This window comes from Geotrypetes seraphini, chromosome 4, assembly GCF_902459505.1.
Source record: "Geotrypetes seraphini chromosome 4, aGeoSer1.1, whole genome shotgun sequence".
NCBI classification, from domain to species: Eukaryota; Metazoa; Chordata; class Amphibia; order Gymnophiona; family Dermophiidae; genus Geotrypetes; species Geotrypetes seraphini.
This window is the reverse complement of record NC_047087.1, coordinates 142,114,479-142,139,461: the sequence shown is the minus strand read 5'-3', so window position 1 is coordinate 142,139,461 and position 24,983 is coordinate 142,114,479. Positions and strand designations below refer to the sequence as shown.

The following is a 24,983-nucleotide window of genomic DNA, read 5'->3' as shown; positions in this document are numbered from 1 at the left end:
CCTATCCTCTTATAGCTATGCTGATGACATCACCATCCTCATTCCTTTCGACCAACCAATGCTCTTAATGTCAGACACACTACACAGAACTCTACCTACAGTTACGACTTGGATGGAAGACCACAAACTGAAACTCAACCCAGACAAAACTAAATTCATCCTCCTAGAAAATAACAAAATCCCAACCATAACCAACTTAGAAATCAACTCTATCAACTACCCTTTGCAAACCACCCTAAAACTTCTAGGTATGACTATTGACAAAGGCTGCACCATGCAGCCACAAATTAACAAAACAATACAGAAATCTTTTGCAGTTATGAGAAACCTTAGACAAGTCTGAAAATTCTTCGAAAAAACACAATTTCAGCTCCTAGTATAATCTCTAATCCTAAGTATCCTAGACTATTGCAACATCCTCTACCTCCCCTGCCCTGCAATAATGATTAAACAACTACAGACAATTCAGAATACAGCTCTGAGATTCGTCTATTCATTAAAAAAACATGATCACATTACTGAGGCATTCATCAATTCTCATTGGCTTCCAATCTAGGAAAGAATACAATTTAAATTCTACTGTTTACTATTTAAAACTATAAATGGAGACAGCCCAACCTACCTAAACGACCGCCTCATCCAAACCATCTCTACCAGGCATAGAAAAACACACACCCCATTCACTTACCCCCCAATCAAACAAGTAAAATGGAAAAAACTATACAACTGTGACCAGCCAGATATTCTACCTGCTCAGGTCCCAGTTAGGACAGAGAAAAAAGTGGAAGAAAAGAAATCCTGGAGAGGAATTGGGAAGGGACAAGTAGTTACTGAACATAATAATAGCACTGTCCACCGGGGGAGCCCAGGAGGCCCTTGGAACACTGCCAGGGCTGACAAAGCAGGGCGTTACCCCAAGGTACTTAAACCTGTGTGTAAGAACAGAGAGGGGAGCCAGCTAGGGAGGAGGTTTAATCCTTTCCTCCCTAAAGAATCCTCCCAGTCAAGCAGGAGCAATGGCCCCGTTCCAATGGAGGTGCTAGAGGAAGGTCAGGTTGAAGATCCTGTGTTCCCTGGAGAGTTACCGATGGAATTGGAGGACGGTTGGTCAGAATTTGCTCCTCAAGTCCCTGAAGCAATGCAGGTGGACTTTGCCTCCATTTCCAAACAGTGAGTGTGATTTTGGATGCTGGACTGTTTAGTGAATGTTTTTTTTTCTTTTTACAAGCTTGGGAGTGATTATTGGGGAGAGGTTTTGCTGTTATCCTGGGTGGGAACTGTGAGAGTCAAACTAATGACTGTTTGTGTGCAAAACCTATCACTCCCTCGTTTTCCTGGCAATATGGAACTAGCCAGAGGCTTGTAGAGACTGTGGCACTTCTGGGAAGTGGAGATAAATTCCTAAGACTGTATTGTTTTTTTTTTGATAATTTTGAAAATTGCCTGATTATGTAGCAGCCAGTTTTGGTTTTGAGTTGGACTACAAACCCTGGACACAGCTGAAGTGTCCTCAGTTCTGAAGGCAAGGCAAAGACTGGTTTGTATGCTGGCTTTGTACTATTTGAGTTGTTTCTCATTGTTGGTGCAGCTGTTTGAACATTCTGACCAATGTAGCAAACGTTTGAAGAAAACTACTTACCTGAATTCAGGAAGAATAAATATGTTTATGTTTTTTTGAAGAAATAGATGATAATGACTTTATGTTGTTTTTGATTCCATCTTGGAATCCGGTCCTGCAGGGTGGCTCCAGTCCGGACCACACGTCTGGGTGCTATTAGTGAGAGGTGCCATTGTGATGGATATACAGAACTGTTTTGCATTACAGTGGGCCACATAAATTGGTGTCAGAAGTGGGATCTAGCACCTCCTGCAGGACATCCGAGGAACTGCAAGTTAAAAAAAAAAAAAGAAGGAAAAAATATATTTTTTTTCTTTTGTTGCGCCATTTTGTTGGACTGGCGTGTCTTGGATGTTCTTTGAAGATTGTTGAACTATTGACAATATTGCTTTGTTTGGAGAAACCTTGTGTTTTGAAAGACTTTGGCTGGGGTTCCTGTGTCCAAGTCTAAGGAGGAGTTTCCAGCCGGAAACCGGAAACCAAGGATCCAAAACAACCACATTTCCTGTAGAGGACAAGGTGGAGCTCAGTTTGTGGTCGGAGGAGGAAGGAGACAGACCGGAGTTCCAGTCTTCCAGAGCCGAGTTCCAGGAGAACCCAGAGGAACCAGTGGACCGAGCCGGAGACCAGTTCCAGACCGGATACAGCACGGGCGGTGCACCCAATCAGCACGAATGCGGAGACTCACCAGTACCTCCGGTAAGGGTATCTAGGGGTAGCTGGTGAGGATAAAGTGGTGCTGGTTGGGGAGGACTGGAAGCTGGGGAGGCTAGCAAGGGGAGGACACTATTTCCAAGCGGCCACACTTGGGTTCCTTCTCTTGTTGTTTTGTTTTCTAGGTTCTAGTATGGAGCAGTCCCAGATTTTGTCAGAGTTGGCCGAGGAGCATAGGCAGCGGCGTGAGGACCTGGAAATCATCTTGAAAGCACGGGACGAACGCCGACAGGCTAGCCAAGAGGAGATGGAGCAACGACAGGGTAGCCTATTAGAAGCCATGCGACAGCAGAATAGGCTCTTTAAGCATTTCTTGGAGCAGAGGAGTATACATCCAGAGGGACCACCATCACCAAGTATACCGGTCGTGGATCCGGTAGGACTGACTGTTTTGCCATCTATTAGCTTATTGCCAATAGCAAGCAAGGACATAACTGTGGGGTGGTTTCCAGATAAAGGAGGGATGGATCAGTTGTTGCCCTGCTTGACCGAAGAAGGGAAATTAGGTGCCAACCTTGAAGACCCTGAACCAAATTTGTGTCAGTCTCAGATAGGCCCATATGAACCCCCTTACACTATGGTTAGTAGGAAAAGTGTTAGGAAAGCTAACCATAGAATCCTTCAGTCCTTTCCTCATAAACGTAGTTCCACAAACCAAGTGGGAAAAGGAAGGAGGGAATATGTTTCAAACGAATGTAAAGTAATTAACCTATCTAGCCAGGGTGCCCGGGTTGAGTCAGATTCGTCCAAATCCCGATCTCAGGGTATTGGATTACAGGCTGTATGTACAGTCAGGGTCTCTGTGGGGGGACAAGACACGGAAGCTCTCATTGACACCGGAGCGGATCAGTCAATGATGTCCTTGCAATTTTGGGAGAGAGTGTTCCTTGGGGAGAGAGAAGTTTCTCGTACTCAAAGTGTGGTTATAAAATGTATACATGGAGATGAAGTGAGGTATTCTCTGAGACCCACCACCGTGTTATACCAGGATAGGGTGTATCAGATTTCAGTGGCTTTGGTTCCAGGAGCCCCATATGACCTGATTCTGGGGCATGACTGGCCAGGGTTGAGGGGGTGTCTGGACACTAAACAAGGGCTCGTTAATACTCGATCCCAGGGTTTACCCATTGAAGGACCTGAGGCGGTACTAGGGGGTGTGTTCCCATTTCAGGACGGGGTCGTAGAAAAACCTTCCCAAAAGCAGTCTAGAGCCTCAAGGGCGCAGAAGAGAAGGCAGCAACAGCAACGTACTCAGGCCTTGCAAAGGGTTGGTCAGACACAGGAGTTCCCAAGACTACCTCAGGAAATAGCGGACACCTTTCCCACATTTCTGAGGGAACAACGTTCTGACCCCTCTTTGCAAGAACTGTGGCAACAGGCTACAAATCCATCATTGGAAAAAGCTGGATTTAAGATTAGGAGAGGTCTGCTTTATAAGATAGAATCTTGCCCAGAACGATCAGGAGAAAAGGGTGAAAAATTAGTGGTCCCGAAGGGGTTTAGAAAGATCATTCTGCAATTGGCTCACGATTCCCCATTGGCTGGCCACAAAGGGGTACTAGCGACCCAGACCCAGATTTTGAGCAGATTCTTTTGGCCGAGAGTGAGGCAGGAGGTGGAGGAGTTTTGTAAGACATGCCCCATCTGTCAACAACTAACTATGAATCGGCCGCCACGAGCACCCCTAATTCCAATTCCTGTGATAGACGAACCCCTTAAAAGATTAGCAATGGACATAGTAGGCCCATTGGAAAAGACGGTAAGGGGTTATAGTTTTATCTTTGTGGTGATGGACGTGGCCACAAGATTTCCCTGGGCTTTTCCACTTCGGAAAACATCTTCTAAGTCTCTTATGAAGGAGTTAATGGGACTGTTTTGTAACATTGGTTTTCCAAGGGAAGTGCTATCGGATCGTGGGAGTAACTTTCTATCAAAGGAAATGGAAGGATTCTGGAGGGAGTTGGGGATAAGACATATTAAAACCTCCGCTTATCACCCCCAGGCAAATGGCCTGGTTGAACGTTTCAACCAAACTCTCAAGCATATGATAAAAAAAGGTCTTAAAGGAAATATGAGAGATTGGGACTTGTTTATTCCCTATGGTTTATTCGCTGCCCGGGAAAGAGTTCAGGATTCTTTGGGGGTCAGCCCATTCGAAATGTTATATGGACGCGTACCCAGGGGGCTTCTGGATGTAGTAAAGGAAGGTTGGGACCCTCCTGATGAGACTGAATTAGACGTGTTGTCTCATTTGACCCAACTTAAACAGAGACTAGCTCAAGTTGCCGGACTGGGAAGGGAAAATTTAGAGTTTGCACAGAAAAAACAGAAGACCTACTATGACAGAAAGGCTAAGGATCGCCAGTTTGAAGTAGGTGATAGGGTACTGATACTTGTGCCATCTGACCCTCATAAGTTTCTAGCTCACTGGAAAGGGCCAGCCACGGTGATAGAGAAGGTAGGCCCTGTAAATTATAGGGTGAAAGATGAAAAGAAACACATTCAGACGTATCACATTAACCTGCTTAAGCCCTGGAAGGATAGGGAGACGTTAGCGTTAATCGCGATATCAAGAGGACGATTTAGGGCCCCAAATAGCTGATTTAGGGCAAGAAGAGAAGGTCAACGTAGGCCCAGAGCTCTCGGTAACGCAGGCCCAGCAGGTTCAGACCCTAGTGGAAAAGTTCTCGGATGTGTTCTCACACATACCGGGCCATACGAGAGGAATCACCCACGACATTGTAACCGCCCCAGGGAAGATAGTGAGGGTCCGTCCGTACAGGTTGTCGGAGGAAAAAAAGAAATTAGTTAATAGTTTAGTCCAGGAAATGCTGACACTGGGGGTTATCGAACCCTCACAGAGCCCCTGGTGCAGCCCGATTGTGATTGTCCCGAAGGCCGATGGGTCACCACGTTTTTGCATTGATTTCCGGCAGGTCAATGAAGTTTCTCAATTCGATGCGTTTCCTATGCCGAGGGTAGATGAGCTTTTGGATCGCCTTGGTCAAGCGCAGTATTTGTCAACCATCGACCTTACAAAAGGGTATTGGCAAATCCCTCTAACAGCTGCGGCCAAGCCCAAGACTGCTTTTAGCACTCCCTATGGGTTGTACCAATTTACTCGCATGCCGTTCGGATTACATGGGGCAGCGGGTACTTGTCAAAGAGCGGTTAATGAGGTTTTGAGGGGACGCCATGACTATGCAGAGGCCTACCTTGATGACATTGTCATCTACTCCCCCTCATGGCATCAACATCTCGAGCATGTCACTTCTGTGTTGGAGGCATTAAGGAGTGCAGGGTTTACTGTGAACCCCAAAAAGTGTTTTCTGGGACAAAGGGAAGTGAAGTACTTAGGGTACACGGTGGGAAGGGGCCAGGTCCAACCCTTAGTGGATAAGGTGCGGTGCATTCAAGGGTATCCTCAGCCTATCACAAAGAAACATATGCGAGGGTTTCTAGGCTTGTTAGGATATTACAGGAGATTTATTCCTAACTTTGCTACCAGGGCTGCTCCGCTTACTGATATGCTAAGAAAGGATAATCCCGATACCTTACAATGGGGAACTGACGGGGTAGAAGCTTTTCAGGATATGAGGAATAGTTTGTGTAAACAGCCGGTGCTGACCGCTATTGACTATAACAAACCTTTGATTCTGCAGACAGATGCGTCTGGCTGTGGATTGGGGGCCATACTCAGCCAGGAAAGTCATGGCCTAGAACATCCCATCTTGTATCTAAGTAGAAAATTACATCCTAACGAGCGAAATTATGCTGTGGTAGAGTTAGAGTGTCTGGCTGCTAAGTGGGCAATGCAAACACTGGACCACTATTTAGGGGAGAGGCCCTTCACGTTAGTCACAGACCACGCAGCCCTTAAATGGTTAGGGACCATGCGAAATAACAATGCTCGTCTCACCAGGTGGTACTTAGCTCTACAAACTTTTAGGTTTACGGTAGTACACCGCCCGGGACGACTTAACACCAATGTAGACATACTTTCCCGTATCCCTGAAAATACTATTCATTCTGGTGCTTATAGGGATAAGCATCGTCTAAGGGTGGGGGTATGTGACCAGCCAGATATTCTACCTGCTCAGGTCCCAGTTAGGACAGAGAAAAAAGTGGAAGAAAAGAAATCCTGGAGAGGAATTGGGAAGGGACAAGTAGTTACTGAACATAATAATAGCACTGTCCACCGGGGGAGCCCAGGAGGCCCTTGGAACACTGCCAGGGCTGACAAAGCAGGGCGTTACCCCAAGGTACTTAAACCTGTGTGTAAGAACAGAGAGGGGAGCCAGCTAGGGAGGAGGTTTAATCCTTTCCTCCCTAAAGAATCCTCCCAGTCAAGCAGGAGCAATGGCCCCGTTCCAATGGAGGTGCTAGAGGAAGGTCAGGTTGAAGATCCTGTGTTCCCTGGAGAGTTACCGATGGAATTGGAGGACGGTTGGTCAGAATTTGCTCCTCAAGTCCCTGAAGCAATGCAGGTGGACTTTGCCTCCATTTCCAAACAGTGAGTGTGATTTTGGATGCTGGACTGTTTAGTGAATGTTTTTTTTTCTTTTTACAAGCTTGGGAGTGATTATTGGGGAGAGGTTTTGCTGTTATCCTGGGTGGGAACTGTGAGAGTCAAACTAATGACTGTTTGTGTGCAAAACCTATCACTCCCTCGTTTTCCTGGCAATATGGAACTAGCCAGAGGCTTGTAGAGACTGTGGCACTTCTGGGAAGTGGAGATAAATTCCTAAGACTGTATTGTTTTTTTTTGATAATTTTGAAAATTGCCTGATTATGTAGCAGCCAGTTTTGGTTTTGAGTTGGACTACAAACCCTGGACACAGCTGAAGTGTCCTCAGTTCTGAAGGCAAGGCAAAGACTGGTTTGTATGCTGGCTTTGTACTATTTGAGTTGTTTCTCATTGTTGGTGCAGCTGTTTGAACATTCTGACCAATGTAGCAAACGTTTGAAGAAAACTACTTACCTGAATTCAGGAAGAATAAATATGTTTATGTTTTTTTGAAGAAATAGATGATAATGACTTTATGTTGTTTTTGATTCCATCTTGGAATCCGGTCCTGCAGGGTGGCTCCAGTCCGGGCCACACGTCTGGGTGCTATTAGTGAGAGGTGCCATTGTGATGGATATACAGAACTGTTTTGCATTACAGTGGGCCACACAACGGACTACTGGCCACTCAGGCAGCGAAGATAGACAATCAAGTCTCCAACCTATTGACAACAACCCCAGACTACAAGATGTTCAGAAAGGAAATAAAAACTATACTCTTCAAGAAATCCCGAGAAATGCTAGAAGAAATCACCAATGGATGTAGAGCAGGAAATGTAACGATCACGGGAGACTTCAACTTTCCCGGGATAAACTGGAACCTAGGCACCTCAAATTGTGGCAGGGAATCCAAGATCCTGGAAATGATAGGGGACTGCTTCCTAGAACAAATGGTGGGAGAACCGACAAGAGGAACTGCCACCTTGGACTTGGTCTTAAATGGCATAACTGGAAGGACAACAGATGTAGAGGTCACTGTTCCGTTGGGGACAAGCGATCATAGCATGATCAATTTTAAAATTGGCATCAGGAAGGGGAAACGTACCAAGACTCAAACCACAACCTTTAACTTCAGAAAAGGGAAATACGACAGCATGAGAGTCATGGTTAAAAAACGGCTCAAGAAAAAGGCAGCCAAAATCATAACGGTCGATCAAGCATGGTCCCTACTAAAAAATACCATCACCGAAGCGCAGAATTTCTACATTCCACAGATATCCAAAGGAAGGAGAAATAAAAACAAAGGAGAGCCAGCTTGGCTAACTAAAGAGGTGAAGGATGCAGTAAGAGATAAGAGGAACTCTTTTAAAAAATGGAAACGTGAACACACAACGGAGGCCTGGAACAGTCACAAGGTCGACCAGAAGAAGTGTCACAAGGCAGTAAGAGCTGCCAAAAAAGCCTATGAGGAAAAGATAGCGCAAGAAGCCAAAAACTTCAAGCCCTTTTTTAGATACACAAAAGGGAAAAAAAACAGCTAAGGAAGCAGTGGGCCCTCTCGACAACCAAGGAAGAAAAGGGTGCATCAAGGAAGACAAACAGATTGCGGATAGGCTAAACTCATTCTTTGCGTCTGTCTTTACCAAGGAGGACATTGCATCAATGCCAGAAACAGGGAGAGTATTCAAGGGAGAAAATGAGGATAGCCTCACCACAGTAAATGTGGATTTGAACATGATATATTATCAGATCGACAGATTGAGAAGTGATAAATCCCCTGGACCAGATGGAATTCACCCGAGAGTGCTAAAGGAGCTTAAGATAGAAATCGGAGAACTATTACAATCCCTAGCTAACTTGTCAATTAAAACCGGGCAAATACCAGACGACTGGAGGATAGCGAATGTCATCCCAATCTTCAAAAAGGGATCGAGAGGAGAACCAGGCAACTATAGACCTGTGAGTCTTACGTCGGTTCCTGGGAAGATGATTGAAGCACTAATAAAGGATAGCATAGAGCAACACCTGGAAAATCACGACCTGATGAGAGCTAGCCAACACGGCTTTAGGAAAGGGAAGTCATGTTTGACTAATTTACTTCAATTTTTTGAGGAGGTGAACAAACAAATTGATAGCGGTGAACCGGTGGATATAATATACTTGGACTTCCAGAAAGCGTTTGATAAGGTTCCCCACGCAAGGCTTCTGAAGAAATTACAAAGCCATGGAATAGAAGGAGATATACTAAGATGGATAGGCAAATGGTTAGAAAACAGATTCCAGAGGGTGGGCATAAATGGGAAGTTCTTGGACTGGGAAGAGGTAACGAGCGGTGTACCCCAGGGATCGGTTCTTGGGCCCATCTTGTTCAATATCTTCATAAACGACCTAGAAGATAAAACAACAAGTAATTTAATCAAGTTTGCGGACGACACAAAACTATGTCGGGTAGTTGGGACACAAAAGGACAGAGAAGAACTTCAGAGAGATTTGAACCAGCTAGAGAAATGGGCAGAAAAGTGGCAGATGAAGTTTAACATAGAAAAATGCAAAATGATGCACCTGGGTAAGAAAAACAAGGAACATGAATATAAAATGTTAGGTATGACACTGGGCAAGACCAAACAAGAAAGGGACCTGGGGGTACTGATAGACAGGACCCTGAAGCCGTCGGCTCAATGCGCAGCGGCAGCAAAGAAAGCAAATAGTATGTTGGGCATGATAAAGAAGGGAATCACAAGTAGATCGGCGGACATCATAATGCCGCTTTACAGAGCAATGATCAGACCACACTTGGAGTACTGTGTTCAACACTGGTCTCCCTACCTAAAGAAGGATATAACCCTACTGGAGAGGGTGCAAAGGCGAGCTACGAAGCTAGTAAAAGGTATCGAGAATTTGAGTTACAAAGAACACCTCGGAAAACTGGGATTGTTCACCCTCGAGAAGAGAAGACTGCGAGGAGACATCAAGTTTATCAAGTTTATTAATAGAATTTGATTTATCGCCTATTGAAATCACTAAGCGATGTACATTACAATATATAGTAAGTTAAAAGAGGTTCACAAATTAACAATAAACATTTGACTAAAACAAACAAGTAGTTGGGATGGAGAAATTAAAAGTTACATTTTTCGTTTAAAATAGAAAAGTGGGAAAAAACAATAGGTAAGGGTACATAAAAATCTCAGCTATTAAAAAAAACATAATCTGCTTTAAACATTGAAGGCATCTCTAAATAGATAAGATTTTAAAGATTTTTTAAATATTATGATAGAGACTTTTAAAATACTAAAAGGATTTGACAAAATAGAGCAAGAAACATCGTTATTCACATTGTCAAATGTGACTCGGACAAGAGGTCATGGACTGAAACTGAGGGGCACCAGGCCCAGGACAAATATTAGGAAGTTCTGTTTCGCACAACGAGTGGTGGACGCTTGGAACGCTCTCCCTGAGGAGGTCGTGATGGAGACCAGCATTCTAGGTTTCAAGAGCAAGTTGGATGCACACTTTCTTGCAAATCACATTGGGGGATACGAGTAAACAAGGTTTCTCAGCAGGGAACACCTGGCTTGGCCTCCACGGGTGCGGGTCGCCGGACTGGATGGACCTAGAGTCTGATCCGGCGAAGCCATTTCTTATGTTCTTATGTTAATAAAGCTTTTTATTTTATTTTTTTTAATATTCTTTATTCATTTTCAAAATTACATTAAGTGTAAAATATATTCATTCACAGTAACAATAAATATATCGCTTATAAACAATCATTGGTACATTATATAAATTTTTATCCCTTCCCCTTTCCCATCCCTCCCATCCATATCTTCCATTATTATATAATATATGTAATAATAAAAATACCCCCCTCCCTATATCCTGAACTGATAATTAAAAGGGAAATAATTTTACTTAATCCTTACAATATTTTGTTAATGGTTTCCACACATCCTGAAACTTCTTAAAGTATCCCCTTTGTAAAGCAATAAATCTTTCCATTTTATAGATATGGCATAAAGAATTCCACCAAAAATTATAATTTAATCTCCTCCAATCCTTCCAATTATATGTAATTTGCTGAATGGCAACCCCAGTCATCATTAGTATTAATTTATTGTTGTTAGCAGAAATCTGACTTTTTGCTCTCATTTCCATACCAAATATCACAGTATCATAAGATAATGCCACTGGGTTATCTAATAAATTATTAATTTGGTCCCAAATTGATTTCTAAAAATTCATAATATATGGGCAATGAAACAATAAATGATCTAAAGTTCCTACTTCTAGATGACAATGCCAGCATGATAAAGCTTAACCCCCCTCTTACCATCCCCTCCCTAACCCCAGATCCTACTTTTCCCTCTCTTGGAAACCTTCTCTGATCTAACGTTGTAACCCTTTTTCTATAACTCTTTTTGTAATCCGTGGTATGGTAATGGCGGAATAGAAATTTGTAATGTAATGTAATGTAATAGTACAATCTCACCAAATATAAAACCCAAAATATTACTGGAACTTTTCACAACTGTGTCATCCAGTCTAAACAATTTAAGGGTTCCAGAAGGTCTTTTGATTTTTATCTCACTCTGTCTATCAATCAAGCTACAAAGTCTATTGATAAGTAAAATCTCACCAAGTATAAAACCCAAAATATTACTGGAACTTTTCACCAGTGTGTCATCCAGTCTAAAGTACAATCAATCTAAGGGTTTTCCAAGGTGTTGATTTCTATCTCACTCTGTCTATACTGCACAAGGTCTTTTGAATGGAAAATATCATTTCTCACCTTGTCTTAGGCAGCCAATAATCCTATTGCACAGTACCTACAAGAAAAAATAAAATTGAATTCTACTTACCCAGATGAAATCATCAGGAAGGACCGAGATGAGCCCCCCAAATGTAAGGTTTGCAACGCCAGGTCCCACAGTTTTAGGTTGTAGAGGTTACGTGAGAGGCGCCCTTACAAACGCCAGGTCCCAGGTTCAATTCCCTCACCGAAGATTCACCAGGAATAGAATCAAATGAGAAGTACAGCCAGAGGTGCTTGCATAAAGAATATATTATAGAAATAGGCATACAGAAAAGTAGGATTCATAAAAGTTACAATTACATTCATAAAATTTACAATTACAGAGACTGCTTCTGTGTTCTTGTGAATGAGAGAGAACACACAAAGAAAGAGAGAAAAAAGGGGGTGGGGAGGGTGATGCCTCAAGTTAGCAAGAGAGACCAGAGCCAAGAGAGAGGGGTGATGGTCTAAGCTTTGGGTTCCAGAGATAAAGAGAAGGATAAACAGAGAGATAGACAGAGAAAGAGATAGATTCATGTGTGTTGCAGAGAGGAGGCTTTTATAGTTTGGAATCTTATTCTGAATACAGAAACTATTGTATTTCCCAGTATCTTTCTGTTTAGAATTTGTAAACTGTTTGAAACAATGGTTAGTTTAATTGATAAGGAGGGTGTGATACTTGCAGGCATGGTAGATGGGATTAGCCTCTGACTTCTTTGACCCATTCAAGCAGCCTATCTTCTTGATAAACAATCCAGTCTGGCTGGATGATTAATGTATGTGAATTCTGTGCAGGAGCCCAGAATTCTGCATCAACATTCCAGAGTCAGATTGATATAATTTCCCATAGGCCTTTGTTGACATTAGTTATGCCAACTGAAAATGCTGATTGCTAGCAATAGCTATGCTGACAACAGGATAGTAGGCAGGGCTTCAGTGCGGCATGGCTCCGATGGCCAGGATTGGGTCCAATGGGATAAGGATTGATGTAAGCTGCCTCCTTGCTCCTTACCCTGCTTGATTGCATCGGGGATTCAATCGGTGTTGGCCCTTTAAAGGGCTGAAGATTGTTGCAGGCCAGTTAATGGGCGGAGCTTCAGCATCGGATGGTTCCAGCAGCCAGGATCGGGTCCAGTGGGGTAAGGAGTGATGTCAGCTGCCTTCTCGCTCCTTACCCTCCTTGTTCTAACCTGAGAGCAAAAGAGCTGTCAGACTGGCTTTAGATGTCTCCAAGGTAATTTTTAAAAATATTTTAGATATTTTTATTAGAAGAAAACCACAAAATTATTATAACCACCACCTACTCTGAACAATATGATTTTAGAAAAAAAACAATCTGCCCCTCAGCCTCCCCATCCCAGCTCCCAATTCCTCACCATCACTATCTTTGTTCAAAATTGTTCTTCCCACTTGTCATAAGTGCTACCTATCAAATGTCCTTCGATGGGTGCTATCCCAATAATATAAAAAAAATGTTCCCTCCCCTTCAAAAGAAAAAAAAAGAATCCTGAGTAGTCCAGAAATTCAGTCTTGGGACAACATAATGTGACCATTCTCCTGGTGATGGATCAAAGCATCCTCTGTTCCAATCTGTTAATTGTTCCATATCTTGTTTTTCTTTTAATTTCAACATCCAGGCAGAATTGGAAAATCCAGAAGATTGTTTCCAGATAGCTGCTATCATGCATTTTGCAGCAGCTAAAGACAGCCTCTTAATCCTGGTTTACCATTTGTGATCCTTTTAATTCTAAGACCCCCTTAAACACAATCTTGGTTTGTAAGGAAGTGGCAGTCTCAAGCTGTTTCTCAAATGAACAGTTACTGAAGTCTTAAGAGGTCTTAAAATAGGACAGTCCCACCAAATGTGGAAGAAAGTGTCCCTGTCCAAAGAACATCTCCAACAGATACAGTTTGAATACATAGCAAGTACTATAATCTGTCTGGAGTATAGTACCATCCTTGTAAACATTTTATTTTATTAAAACACACATAGAAGCTTTTTGAACATATTAAAACACCGTTTTCCATGCCCCTTTACTTAACTCCTCCTCTAAATCTCTTTCCCATTGTAACATGAATTTCAATTTACAGAAATCTTTCCCATTTAAATACTTAGATAATATTGAAATTTCGACCCTTCAGTGTTCCCAATCCCACCCAAAGGTTAAGGTTAACTTTCTTAAACATTCTCAATCTTACTTGTCAAGGAATGTTCGGTAGTTGCTGTAGTATCTCCTGAGGTCTTCATTACCTTTGCTAATTTGGCTATTTCTTTATAATGAGTCTCCAGTTTCTGACTCTACACACACACATGGCCAGATGGGAATTTAGGATAACTACAATGAATATGCAAAAGGCAGATTTACAAATAGCTGTCAAATCCTCCCATAACCTAAGACTGCACTCAGAGTCACTCCATCTGATCTACTTATAAACTGTACCATCCTGTTAGAAGTCTCAGGTTGAGAACTGGCCAAAGTCAGGGATACTAGAGAGTTGTGCGGGGACAGAAATAAAACCCATCCCTACTGGAAATCAAACGCATCCCCGCTAGAATCGAATCTGTTCCCCCCCCTCCGTCCCCGCAAGGAATTGAATCCGTCCTCACCCGTCCCTATAAACTTCAAAAGTAGTTATTTCATTTAATTATGCTACTGAATTAAAGGCTTTGGTAGAGACCCATTTACAAATAAGCAAAGACACTTTATTAATTTGGAAATATTAATTGGGAAGAATACATACTTTGTAAATGGGTCTCTTCCAGAGCTTCTAATGTAAATATAAAATATAAATACTCCAGCTGATGAGGACTCCCAAGTTATATCAGCTGAGTACTTCTTCTGAAGGTGGCCGGAGGTCCCTTCTGCCAAGCTTGGCAGGCAGTACAGTATAATCTCGTAATAACGGACTCGATTATAATGGAACCTTGCCTATAGTGGATGAGGTCCACTAGTCCCAGCCGTGTGCCTTTATAAACATACAGAAAATCATTGCATATAGCGGACTCACATATAACTGACTTTCGGATATAACGGACAACCAATTTGGTCTCCAGAGCTGCTTTTAGCTGTAGTTTTGTTCTGCTATAACAGACATGCAGGCTCCGCATACAAGGCGCGTGGCGTGCCGGTGATATAGTATCAAAATGCAGCCCAGAATAAAATGACACAGTATTTTTTTTTCCAGTACAGTATGACATAATGCTTTAGAATATCTTTTAGTGTTCTGGTTTTTGCAATCATTTCGTGCCATACCAATGTTTTGTTGAGTTTTGTTATTGATGTTGCTGATATGCTTGTGCAGAGACTGTTGTTCATTGATTGTACGTTGTTTCAAGTTGACCTAAATAAAGTTTTTAAAAAATGTAACTCTGGATATAATGGACTTTGGCTATAACGGACTGTTTTTCCAGGTCCCTTGAAGTCCGTTATAACTAGATTATACTGTAGTAGCTTCTCTGAGTCACAGATACTGGCACCTCAGTGGCTCAGGGATGCTGCCAGCGACTGCTGTGCTTGGTGGAGGGGAGTTCTGGCTGTCTTTGGAGGAGGTCCTCAACTGCCAGTATTTGGGGATCCCCACCAGCCACAGCAAGGGTCAACAAGTACTTCAGCACTGCAGAAATAAAACCAGAAATGCATTTCCTTTTCTTTTGAACACAGTACAAAAACATCTTCTATATACATTTCCCAAAGCTAACATATTTCAGTCAATAAATTCCTTTTTTACCTTTGCTGTCTGGAGATTTATTTTTTCCATCAAGTTGGTCCCAGTTTCTCTCTTTTCCCCTTTCCTGTCTTCTTTTGCTGCCTATTGGTTCCTCCTACCATGGTCCAGCATTTCTCCCTCTGTCTTCCCTTTCTCCCATTGAACAACATCCTCACTCCTTTCTGTCCTGGATCAATCTCCCTCTTTTTTTCCTTCCCCATTCCTGAACAACATTTCTTCCTCTCTCCTCCAGCCCCATGTGCAACAGGTCTCCGTCTCTCACTGTCTACCATCTCTTTATCTCTCATTCCCTGCCTTGTTGCAAAGGGAGTGGGGAAAGAGAGAGAGGAATCCAGGATGTATCTCTCCCACTCCCCTCTACAGCCACATCCAGTATTTCTCCCTCTCTCATCCCCCGGATCATGTGCAGTATCTTTCACCCCTGCCCACCAGCCCCATGCTCCTTCTATCACATCTTCCAAGCACTATGTCACATCTCTTCTTTCATTCCCTCCACCACTATGTCCAACATTCCTCCCTCTTACATCCCTTTCGATCTTTCCCACTGTTCCCTCTCCAACACCATAGCCAACATTTTTCTGTCTCATCTTTCTCTTCCTCATGCATCTGTACCTCACTCCTCTCCCTCCCTATGCCCATTCTTTCTTCCATTCCCCGTGTGCACCATCTCTCTTTCTTTCTCACTCATGCCCAACAATTCTCCCTTTCTATTTCCACCCCCAAAGTTCATTTCCCCTTCCTCTCTCCCTTTTCTGTCTGAAGTTCATGCCCCCTCCCTTCCTTCTGTGTCCCAATTTGTGCCCCCATCTCTCCTTTCAGCTTTTGTCCCAAGTTCATGCCCCTCCCATGTCCCGCGCCCTCCTCTATCCCAAGTTTGTGCCCCTTCTCTCTTCCTTCCTTCGTCCAACACGCGCATGCGTGCATTTTGAGGCCCACCTACTTCTGTGCCCCCCTCCCGCAAGATTATACTGGAGCCATCCAGATCATCCACTTCCTTCCTGCTTTCCAGCTGCACTTTTTTGCAGGGCCATGGGCCCTGCATGCTGCACTCGGCTGACCCGGAAGCCTTCTCTCTGACATTAGCTCTGACGTCGGAGGGAAGGCTTTTGGGTCAGCTACTGCACACTACATACTGCTTGGGGAAGGGGCAAATGTGGCTGGAGAGCAGGAAAAGGAGGCACACAGGCATTGGAGCCCCTTAAGGTGCCTCCAACCCCGGAGGGGGGGATCCCCACAGCTTCTGCGGGATTCATGTCATCTCCATTCCCAGGCAGCTCTCTAAGTCAGGGGTGCCCAATAGGTCGATCACGATCAATCAGTAGATCGCCAAGGCAAAGTGAGTCGATCGCGGAGCCCATCCCGGGCTCCATAATAGACTCACTTTGTCTTGGCGATCTACCGGGCCGATCAGCCTTCCTTTCCCCAAAATCAATTCTGCCGTTGAAGAGGAAGTTCTGGCCAGCCAATCACTGCCTGACTGGACCGGAATTTCCTCTCCTATGGCAGAATTGACATAGGAGAGGTCGGCCCGATGCAGGGAAGCAGGGAGAGCTTGGGGCGGTAGCGGTGGCGGCTTTGGGGCCTGTTATTGGATGGCGGCAGCTTGGGGGCCTGTTCCCCGATGGCAGCGGCAGTGGCAGTGTCTTGGGGAGGGCAGGGAGAAAGAAAGAAAGAGGGCAGGCAGGGAGACAGAAGGAAAGAAGAGAAAGAAAAAAAGAAAGTGAGCATGAAGAGAGAGAAAAAAAAAGGGAGGCAGGGAGAGAGGAAGAAAAAATTGGGGGAGGGAATGAGGTCTGGAGGAGAGGAAGCATACAGGCTGAAAGAAGGGAAGAAAGATCGGATGCACAGTCAGAAGAAGAAAGTGCAATCAGAGACTCGTGAAATCACCAGATAACAAAGGTAGGAAAAATGATTTTATTTTAAATTTAGTGATCAAAATGTGTCTGAATTTATATCTAATCTAATCTAATCTAATCCTTAGGTTTATATACCGCATCATCTCCATATCTGCTGTCTATATTTTACACTATGGTCCCCTTTTACTAAACTGCAATAGTGGTTTTTAGCGCAGGGAGCCTACGAGCTTCGAGAGCAGCGTTGGGCATTCAGCGCAGTTCCCTGCACTAAAAACTGCTATCGTGGTTTAGTAAAAAGGGAGGGGGGTATTTGTCTATTTTTGTATGGTTGTTACTGAGGTGACAGTGCATAGAGTCATCTGCTTTGACCTCTTTGAAAAAATCCCAGAATAGAAATGATAATTAACATTTTCTATGCGTACAGTGTGCTTTGTGGTTTTTTTTTAATTTTATTGTTGGTAGATCATTTTGACTTGGTCATTTTAAAAGTAGCTCGCAAGCCCAAAAAGTGTGGGCACCCCTGCTCTAAGTGATACTGCCAAAACTGTCTCTCCAGCATGAGTGGTACTCAGACTTACATCCAGGTCAGAAATTTGCTTAGATCCTGTGCATGAAGAAAGAGCTTGCTGCTCCATGCTCAATGCAATTTCCAAATTGCTAAAGATGGTTTCTCCGCTGCTGATCAATACCATCTCCTACCAGGATTGTGAAATTATCAAGGGTTGCCTGAGAGAGCCAGGAAGCCCACACTACTACATTTGAAAGGTAAGCATATATTTTCCCTTTCTGTATATCCCTAATGTCAGTAGGGAAAGCAGCTCCATACGATCCAGCTTCTAATATGGTTCAGAGTTCAACCATCTCTTTTGTTAGAAACTGGCAATTTATGCCATTCAGTTCAGTGCATGGCTAAGTGTTTACCAAAGTGTAACAGACATATTCACAGAAATATTTACAGATTCTCGTTTCCTTTACCTCTCTAGTTTTGCCTTTGGACGGATGGGCTGAATGTACTGATGGGGAGAGAGATGACTAGCGAGACAACGAAAAGTGATCTTGACATTCTGCTGTCCATGGAAATCAAACTACGCCTACTAGATCTGGAGAACATTCCTATCTCTGATGCACCCCCTCCCATCCCGAAACCTCCCAGTAACTTAAATTTCTGCTATGATTTTAGCCACATTGAGCAATGAGACCACTGACTTCTTGTTTCACCTTTGAGCACTATATTGCTTAAGTACAAGTCATTCACACTGGACAATACACTACCTGGCAACATTGCTTCTTTCACCCAGAGTTCTAGCTGTTCAGCTAGAAACTTGAATGATACTAACTGGCAATCGATAGCACTTCTGTTTTAACTGGCTAATCCCAGAAGATACAATCTGCAAAAATTTGGGAATCAAGGACTCAAAATATCTGTTTTCAGTCGCTGTCTAGAGATAACTATGCTTGCTAAAGCTTTCCGTGCGATTGTATGCTTATGGTGTGGTTCTGTGTCTGCTTTAATTTGCATATCTGCTCTAACAAGCACTAAAGCAAGAGAACTTTACTAATACTTAGGAATATCCATGGTACTTCTGTGCTGCACTTGTCCGTTTAATAATGCTATCACTTACTGGATTGCTGCTACCAAATGTGCTTTCAGTGTTCCATGCAGGTCTAACCTGAGACAAATATTAACCATTTTATGATGGCAGCTACATACACTACTGGTAGATATAAAGTAAAGATTTCATCACACCTGAAAGGAGTTGCTGACACAGGCCAAACCACTCCTTTATTTTAGTATAATCTTACAACACATTCTCCCCTCACCTTCTTACTAAAACTGAATCACTTCATCCACCAAATTCTAAGTCAGATCCTGAAGAGACCTTGCCCTTTTTTCCTCTTAAAACTCTATGCTGTCTGGATGAATTAGAGTAAGAATATATTGGAAATAAGCTAAAGATCTGCAATTGTAAACAGGAACAGAAAGCTCAGATCTGAACTATAATGTATCTTGTAATGTATGAAATTGGGAGATGCTGTGGGAATTTAGGCATCTAGTGAAAAGTGCTCTTCCCTTACATTTCTATAACTGATGCCAAAATTTATTTTTGTGGATACTATAGAAAAAAGGTGTAGCATTTCAAGAACAAAATAGAGAAAGGATTCTACAGTGTGAATGCACTCCTATAAATCCCACTTTAGTGTATTCCTCCAGGCTCCTCTCAGGATCCTTTCGGTTTTGCCTGAGGGCCAGAGCAAATAAAGCTAAACCATTTTCATAACTCCACAAACCAGGTACAGAAACATCCAAACCTTTAAAAATGTCTTTCAGACAATATTGGCAATCTTATGTGGACCCAGTGGCATAGCAAAGATAGGATGCACCTGGGGTAGTGACACCCTTATGCTCTCCTCTCTGTTTCCCTGCTACTTCTATGCCAACCCCCCCCCCACTCCTTCTGTGCCCTCACACCACATCCATTTCCTCCCTTCCCACCCCTGTTCCTTTTTAAATCTTTACCAGCATGAGCAGCTACTTCGGCCTGCTCGCGCTGGCTTTCTCTCTGATGTCACTTCCTGGCCCCGGGACCCAGAAGTGCTTTCAGAGGGATCCAGGCCGGCGCAAGCAGCAGGCTAGAGTAGTTGCTCATGCTGGTGAAGATTTTAAAGAGGTACGAGGGGCTGGGAGGGCCACAAGCGTGGTGTGGGGGGGAGGTGCCCATTGCTTCCACCAAGATGGCGCCCAGGGTGGTCCACCCCACCTCCCCTTACTATGCCACTGTGTGGACCCTGGTGTAGGGTTACCATATTTTTGACCTGAAAAAAAGAGGACACATGACCATGGCTCTTCTCTCGCCCTGGCCCAGACCTCATAAGCTAGTTTGAGAGAGCCAGCTTACAAAACATACAGTGACTCTTACCTCCTCGGCACTGTAATTCTATTTTCTTCAAGCCACTGGCAGCTCAGTGATGTGAGCCTGCTGCCGTCAGCCTGCCTCAGAAGCTGCCTCTCTGTAGTGACTTCCTGTTCCCAGACACTTGGACAGTCCTAAAAAGAGAATATGTCTGGGTTTTCCCAGTTGTATGGTAACCCTCTCTTTATTCAAAAATATTATTAAAGTGTCCCATAAATGGTCCATCATTAGTGATTATGGGAATCATAATTAAGTGAAGAAAAAAGCCTCAAAAATCCTACATCTCGGGGCTCAAGGGTCTCTCGTACGAAGAGAGTCTGAACAAATTGCAGCTCTACACTCTTGAGGAACGTAGGGAGAGGGAAAACATGATCGAAACATTTAAGTACCTCACGGGACGTGTCGAAGTGGAAGATGATATTTTCTTTCTCAAGGGACCCTCGGCCACAAGAGGGCACCCGCTCAAACTCAGGGGCGGAAAATTTCATGGCGACACCAGAAAGTATTTCTTCACAGAGAGAGTGGTTGATCATTGGAACAAGCTTCCAGTGCAGGTGATCGAGGCAGACAGCGTGCCAGACTTTAAGAATAAATGGGATACCCATGTGGGATCCCTACGAGGGTCAAGATAAGGAAATTGGGTCATTAGGGCATAGACAGGGGGTGGGTAAGCAGAGTGGGCAGACTTGATGGGCTGTAGCCCTTTTCTGCCGTCATCTTCTATGTTTCTGTATTTCTAATGATGGACCATTTATGGGACACTTATAATAATATTTTTGAATAAAATATAGCTGCTTGCTATTATCGGGCAAAAATAGTCTGAAAAGATAACAGTTTAAATCAGAGAACTGAGTAGAATGCTTTTTGTTTTGTTTTGTTTTTTAGTTTTAGGTTTTGAATTTCCCACGGGTCCAGAAATGACATTGCCAGTCCACTGTTTCAAGCCACCATGGAATCTGTGTCTATGCACAGCAACTTTGTTTTTCCCTGAAGCAGCCGTATTTTATGTCAGAACAAGGTTCCTTGTCTGGAGTTCTTGGAAGCCAGAGGAGGATGACCATTGAAAACATTTGAGGCATTTGCAGCAACCTTCGGCAATGTAAGATAAGTTATGTGCTTGTGCACATGGTCGGTTGCTGTTACATTTTGAGACTATTGGTGATATTAAAGTGGATTTATTTTTGCCCATAAAGCAGGCAGCTTTGTTTTACTGTTTGTAAAGTGCTGCCATAGGTTTTTTAGGCTTTTTTTTTCTCCACTTAATTATGATTAATTATGATTCCCATAGTCATTGATCTGTGCATAATTATTTTTTGAATTGAGTGTTTTGCAACAATTTTTAGTTAAACCCTACCTTGGTGCCATGTGAAAAATGGCTGCAAAGGATATTTTAAAAAATCAAGGCACTCCAGCTCCAAGAAGGCTTACATAAAACTGAAGCAATATCAAAATCAGAGACCAGTGAAGAAGCATTTATAGGTGATACTATTGGGTAAAGTCTTTATTTTCTGAGCTAACCTTGAGATCCTTGCAGTGCCTTAATCACTATCAGTTTTATCTATTTATTCGTACAAGATATGCTCAAGTTCTTCTCCTTGCCTCATAAAATTGCTCTGAAGTTTACTGTAAGTTATAAAGGTGAAGCCACAATGTAATGTTTCAACTGTAGCTTTAATGCCATTGTTCACTGTTATGCCTTAATTTCAAACTTATGAACATTTATGCAAGTCACCATAAACAAACACTCCCAGGGCAGGCCTGTGTCAGTATTCTGTAAAAATGAATACTGCTACAGGATCCTTTGCTTAAAACTATTAAGACCTTAATGAATTAGGGTTAAACAGGTAGATGGGACGAGGTTCAGAAAAACACCAGCAGATTTAACTGTTGCCTTAATTAACCTATTAACTTTCAAATGCACTAAATATGCAAGGCTTCCAACATAAAATACAAAATATTAGAAAGACAATGATCAAGTGTTCTCTACTGTGTTTATGTATATAGACTAGATAACCAAACAATGAATGAAACAATCAGTCCCTCTTGTTCAGTCACTGATTTGACTGACAGCAAAACTGCTAGAGAGGAAGAAAAGCAAATCAGCAGAAATAAAACAAATTGTACTTAATTATTTTATCCTCTGAAAGATAATTTCCTCCCCACTGGTACCTAGCAGTTGATGCTGTTAAAAAGTGGGATGGAGAATTGCTGCTTACTGCTCACTACTTGCTCTGAGAGCTATCCCTACTGTGATATGAGCCAAAAATGTCACCTTATCTTCTTTTTTTATTATTTGTATTTTCAAAATGAACATGAGATGTCTTCTGATTTACAAATATTAGTGATGGTACTCTGCACAGGTACTGTAATTATACACTGAATGGGAGATTGGGGCTACTTACTTTTTTTGCTTTAGGTTTAGGCAAAAAAAACCTGTTTCTCACCTCAGCAAGTTTTACAATAAAACTGGGATATGGGATCTTTGTGTTCTTATTTTGTGTATATTTATTTCTAAATTTGTGTCCTAATGCCATAAGCCTCTATTCTGCCAGGTACTGTAGAACTGGCCATGAAGTTACAGAATGCTATGTATTTTTAAAGATTTTGATTGGTTGTTTCAAGAGTTTTGTAAACTTTTTATTTATTTGATAGAATTCTATATATGGATGATATTTAATGCAGTTTTAACACACATGTGGTCTTTGGAAGCCTTCAGCGCCATATTGTGAATTCCCAATTTGAGCAGCACAGAACTGGTTAGGCTGTTTTTCCACAATTTATTTTGCAGCCATTTTTGCAACTTGTCAACAATGAGATGATAGTATTAATATGAGAAGCCACTGAAAAGTTCTCAGCCCAACCAACGAAATAAGGGCAGCCTCCATCGAGATTTATGTTGCCATTATTGGTGCCTACTCGTATTATTCAAATGACATGAAAATCTGGATTTTTTTTTTTGTTTTTTTTGGTAACTTACATGGAGAAAATGTGAGTTCTGATCTATATCCATTTTTGGGAGAGGAGGGAGCTCAGTTTTTTGTGGATGCAGAAAATATTTACACTTGATTAATAAGTACTACACTGTATCAGACCAAAGGTCCATGAAGGTTATGTATGCAGTATGTCATGTATGTAAGCATCATCCACCAGGTGTGTCCTGACTGAAACAACTTCAGTATAGCTAGTGTATATACTGTAGGTCCTCATTGCACAGTTGTTCCTCAGTGTAAACAGGAATTTTAGTGTTTCTCAAATTGAAAGTCATTAGATATGGAGACAAATAACAAGAAAAACAATTTTTGGGGTATTAATTGATATATTATGAAGAGGGGGTGTGGAGTACAGCTGCACATCTGTGTTTTTATAAAATCACAGATCCTGCTGTATGTGTGGCAAAGAACATGTGTATTTGCCAGCATTGTTATAGGTATTTTATAAAAGGCTCCACATTCAGCATATATTGGGAAATGAATTCCTGCTTTGACTGATTCAAGGTCTCTTGCTAGCCTAATCACGGATCTAAGACAGTTATTCCCACGACACTTAGGGCTAGATTCACTAAGCAAACCAATTGGTCTGCGACCTGATTTTCCTCCGACCCGATTCACTAACCTCTGTGCCGATCCGATTCTGATCCATGCATGCAAATGAGGGGAAATGACATGCAAAGTAGGCAGTGACGCGATTCACTAAACAAATCTGGGACACTGACAGGGCTGGCCAATCAACAAAAGAAGCAACTTCTGGGGACCAGTTGCACATATCCCTGCCGACTCTCCTGCTCCATTGCCACCCTGCTCTCTGCCTCGACTCTCCTTCCCCAATCTTCCAGCCCTGCTGTCTGCCCCAACTCTCCTGCCCCGATCTCTGCTCCGATTCTCCTGCCCTGACTCGAGTCCATGGTTTTAACCCGCGGGTTAAAGCCACAGGCTCGTGAGTAAAAAGTAAAAATTTTTTTTAAAAACCACAGACGTCAAACGCATGCACAGACCATCTACAGGCAAAGTAAATGGTCTGCGCATGCATCTGGATCACTGGAGAGACAGTGGGAGGTGTTCCTCCAATCGCCCCCATTTGAATACAGGCCTGTTGTGAATCAGCCGGCCTGCGTCGGATTGAACACAGAGCGGACTGACTTGGCCAGGTTAGTAAATCTAGGCCTTAGTTCTGTGACAGTTAATCACAGACACTTCAACTATTATCACTTAATCCCATGTTAGTTAGAAACATAGAAAAATGACGGCAGATAAGGGCCATATAGCCCATCAAGTCTGCCCACACTATTTACCCACCCTCTTAGGTCTTCTGACCTCTTAAGTATAATTGTAATTATACTGTCACTCTACTGACCCGCTCATTGTAATTTTACTGTCACTCTACTGACCCGCTCATTCAAGTCCTAGTGACCCTATCCTTCGCATGACCTCGTAGGGATCCCATGTGGGTATCCCATTTGTTCTTGAAGTCTGGGATGCTGCGTGCCTCGACCACCTGCACTGGAAGCTTGTTCCAATGCTCGATCACTCTCTCCGTGAAGAAGTACTTCCTGACATCTCCACGAAACTTCCCTCCCCTGAGTTTGAGCGGATGTCCTCTTGTGGTCGAGGGTCCCCTGAGAAGAAAGATATCGTCTTCCACCTCGACCCGTCCTGTGATGTACTTAAATGTCTGTTTAATTTATTTTCTGCATATATATTCTGTGATTTATTTTTTAAGTTTTTGTATGCTTTTTGAAGTGGGCACTCATAAAAATAATATATATGCAGCATGTATGTAAATCAGTATATAATATCAGAAATGCAGTATATGCCATATAAAAGGCGCAGGTAACCTACACACACTGTACTTGAACACAT

The 24,983-nt window shown here is 42.8% G+C and overlaps 1 protein-coding gene across 3 annotated transcripts in view; it reads left to right on the top strand.

The window, feature by feature from the left end:
- The window catches only part of ELMO3 (engulfment and cell motility 3), a 298,038-nt gene extending 278,808 nt beyond the window's left edge, over window positions 1-19,230 (top strand). For all 3 annotated transcript variants that reach the window (XM_033940764.1, XM_033940765.1, XM_033940766.1), the window contains one exon: window positions 18,199-19,230. In XM_033940764.1, the coding sequence (XP_033796655.1) occupies window positions 18,199-18,411 (213 nt within the window). In that variant the 3' untranslated portion in view covers window positions 18,412-19,230. The remainder of the gene's footprint in view (window positions 1-18,198) is intronic.
- Window positions 19,231-24,983: the final 5,753 nt, after the last annotated feature.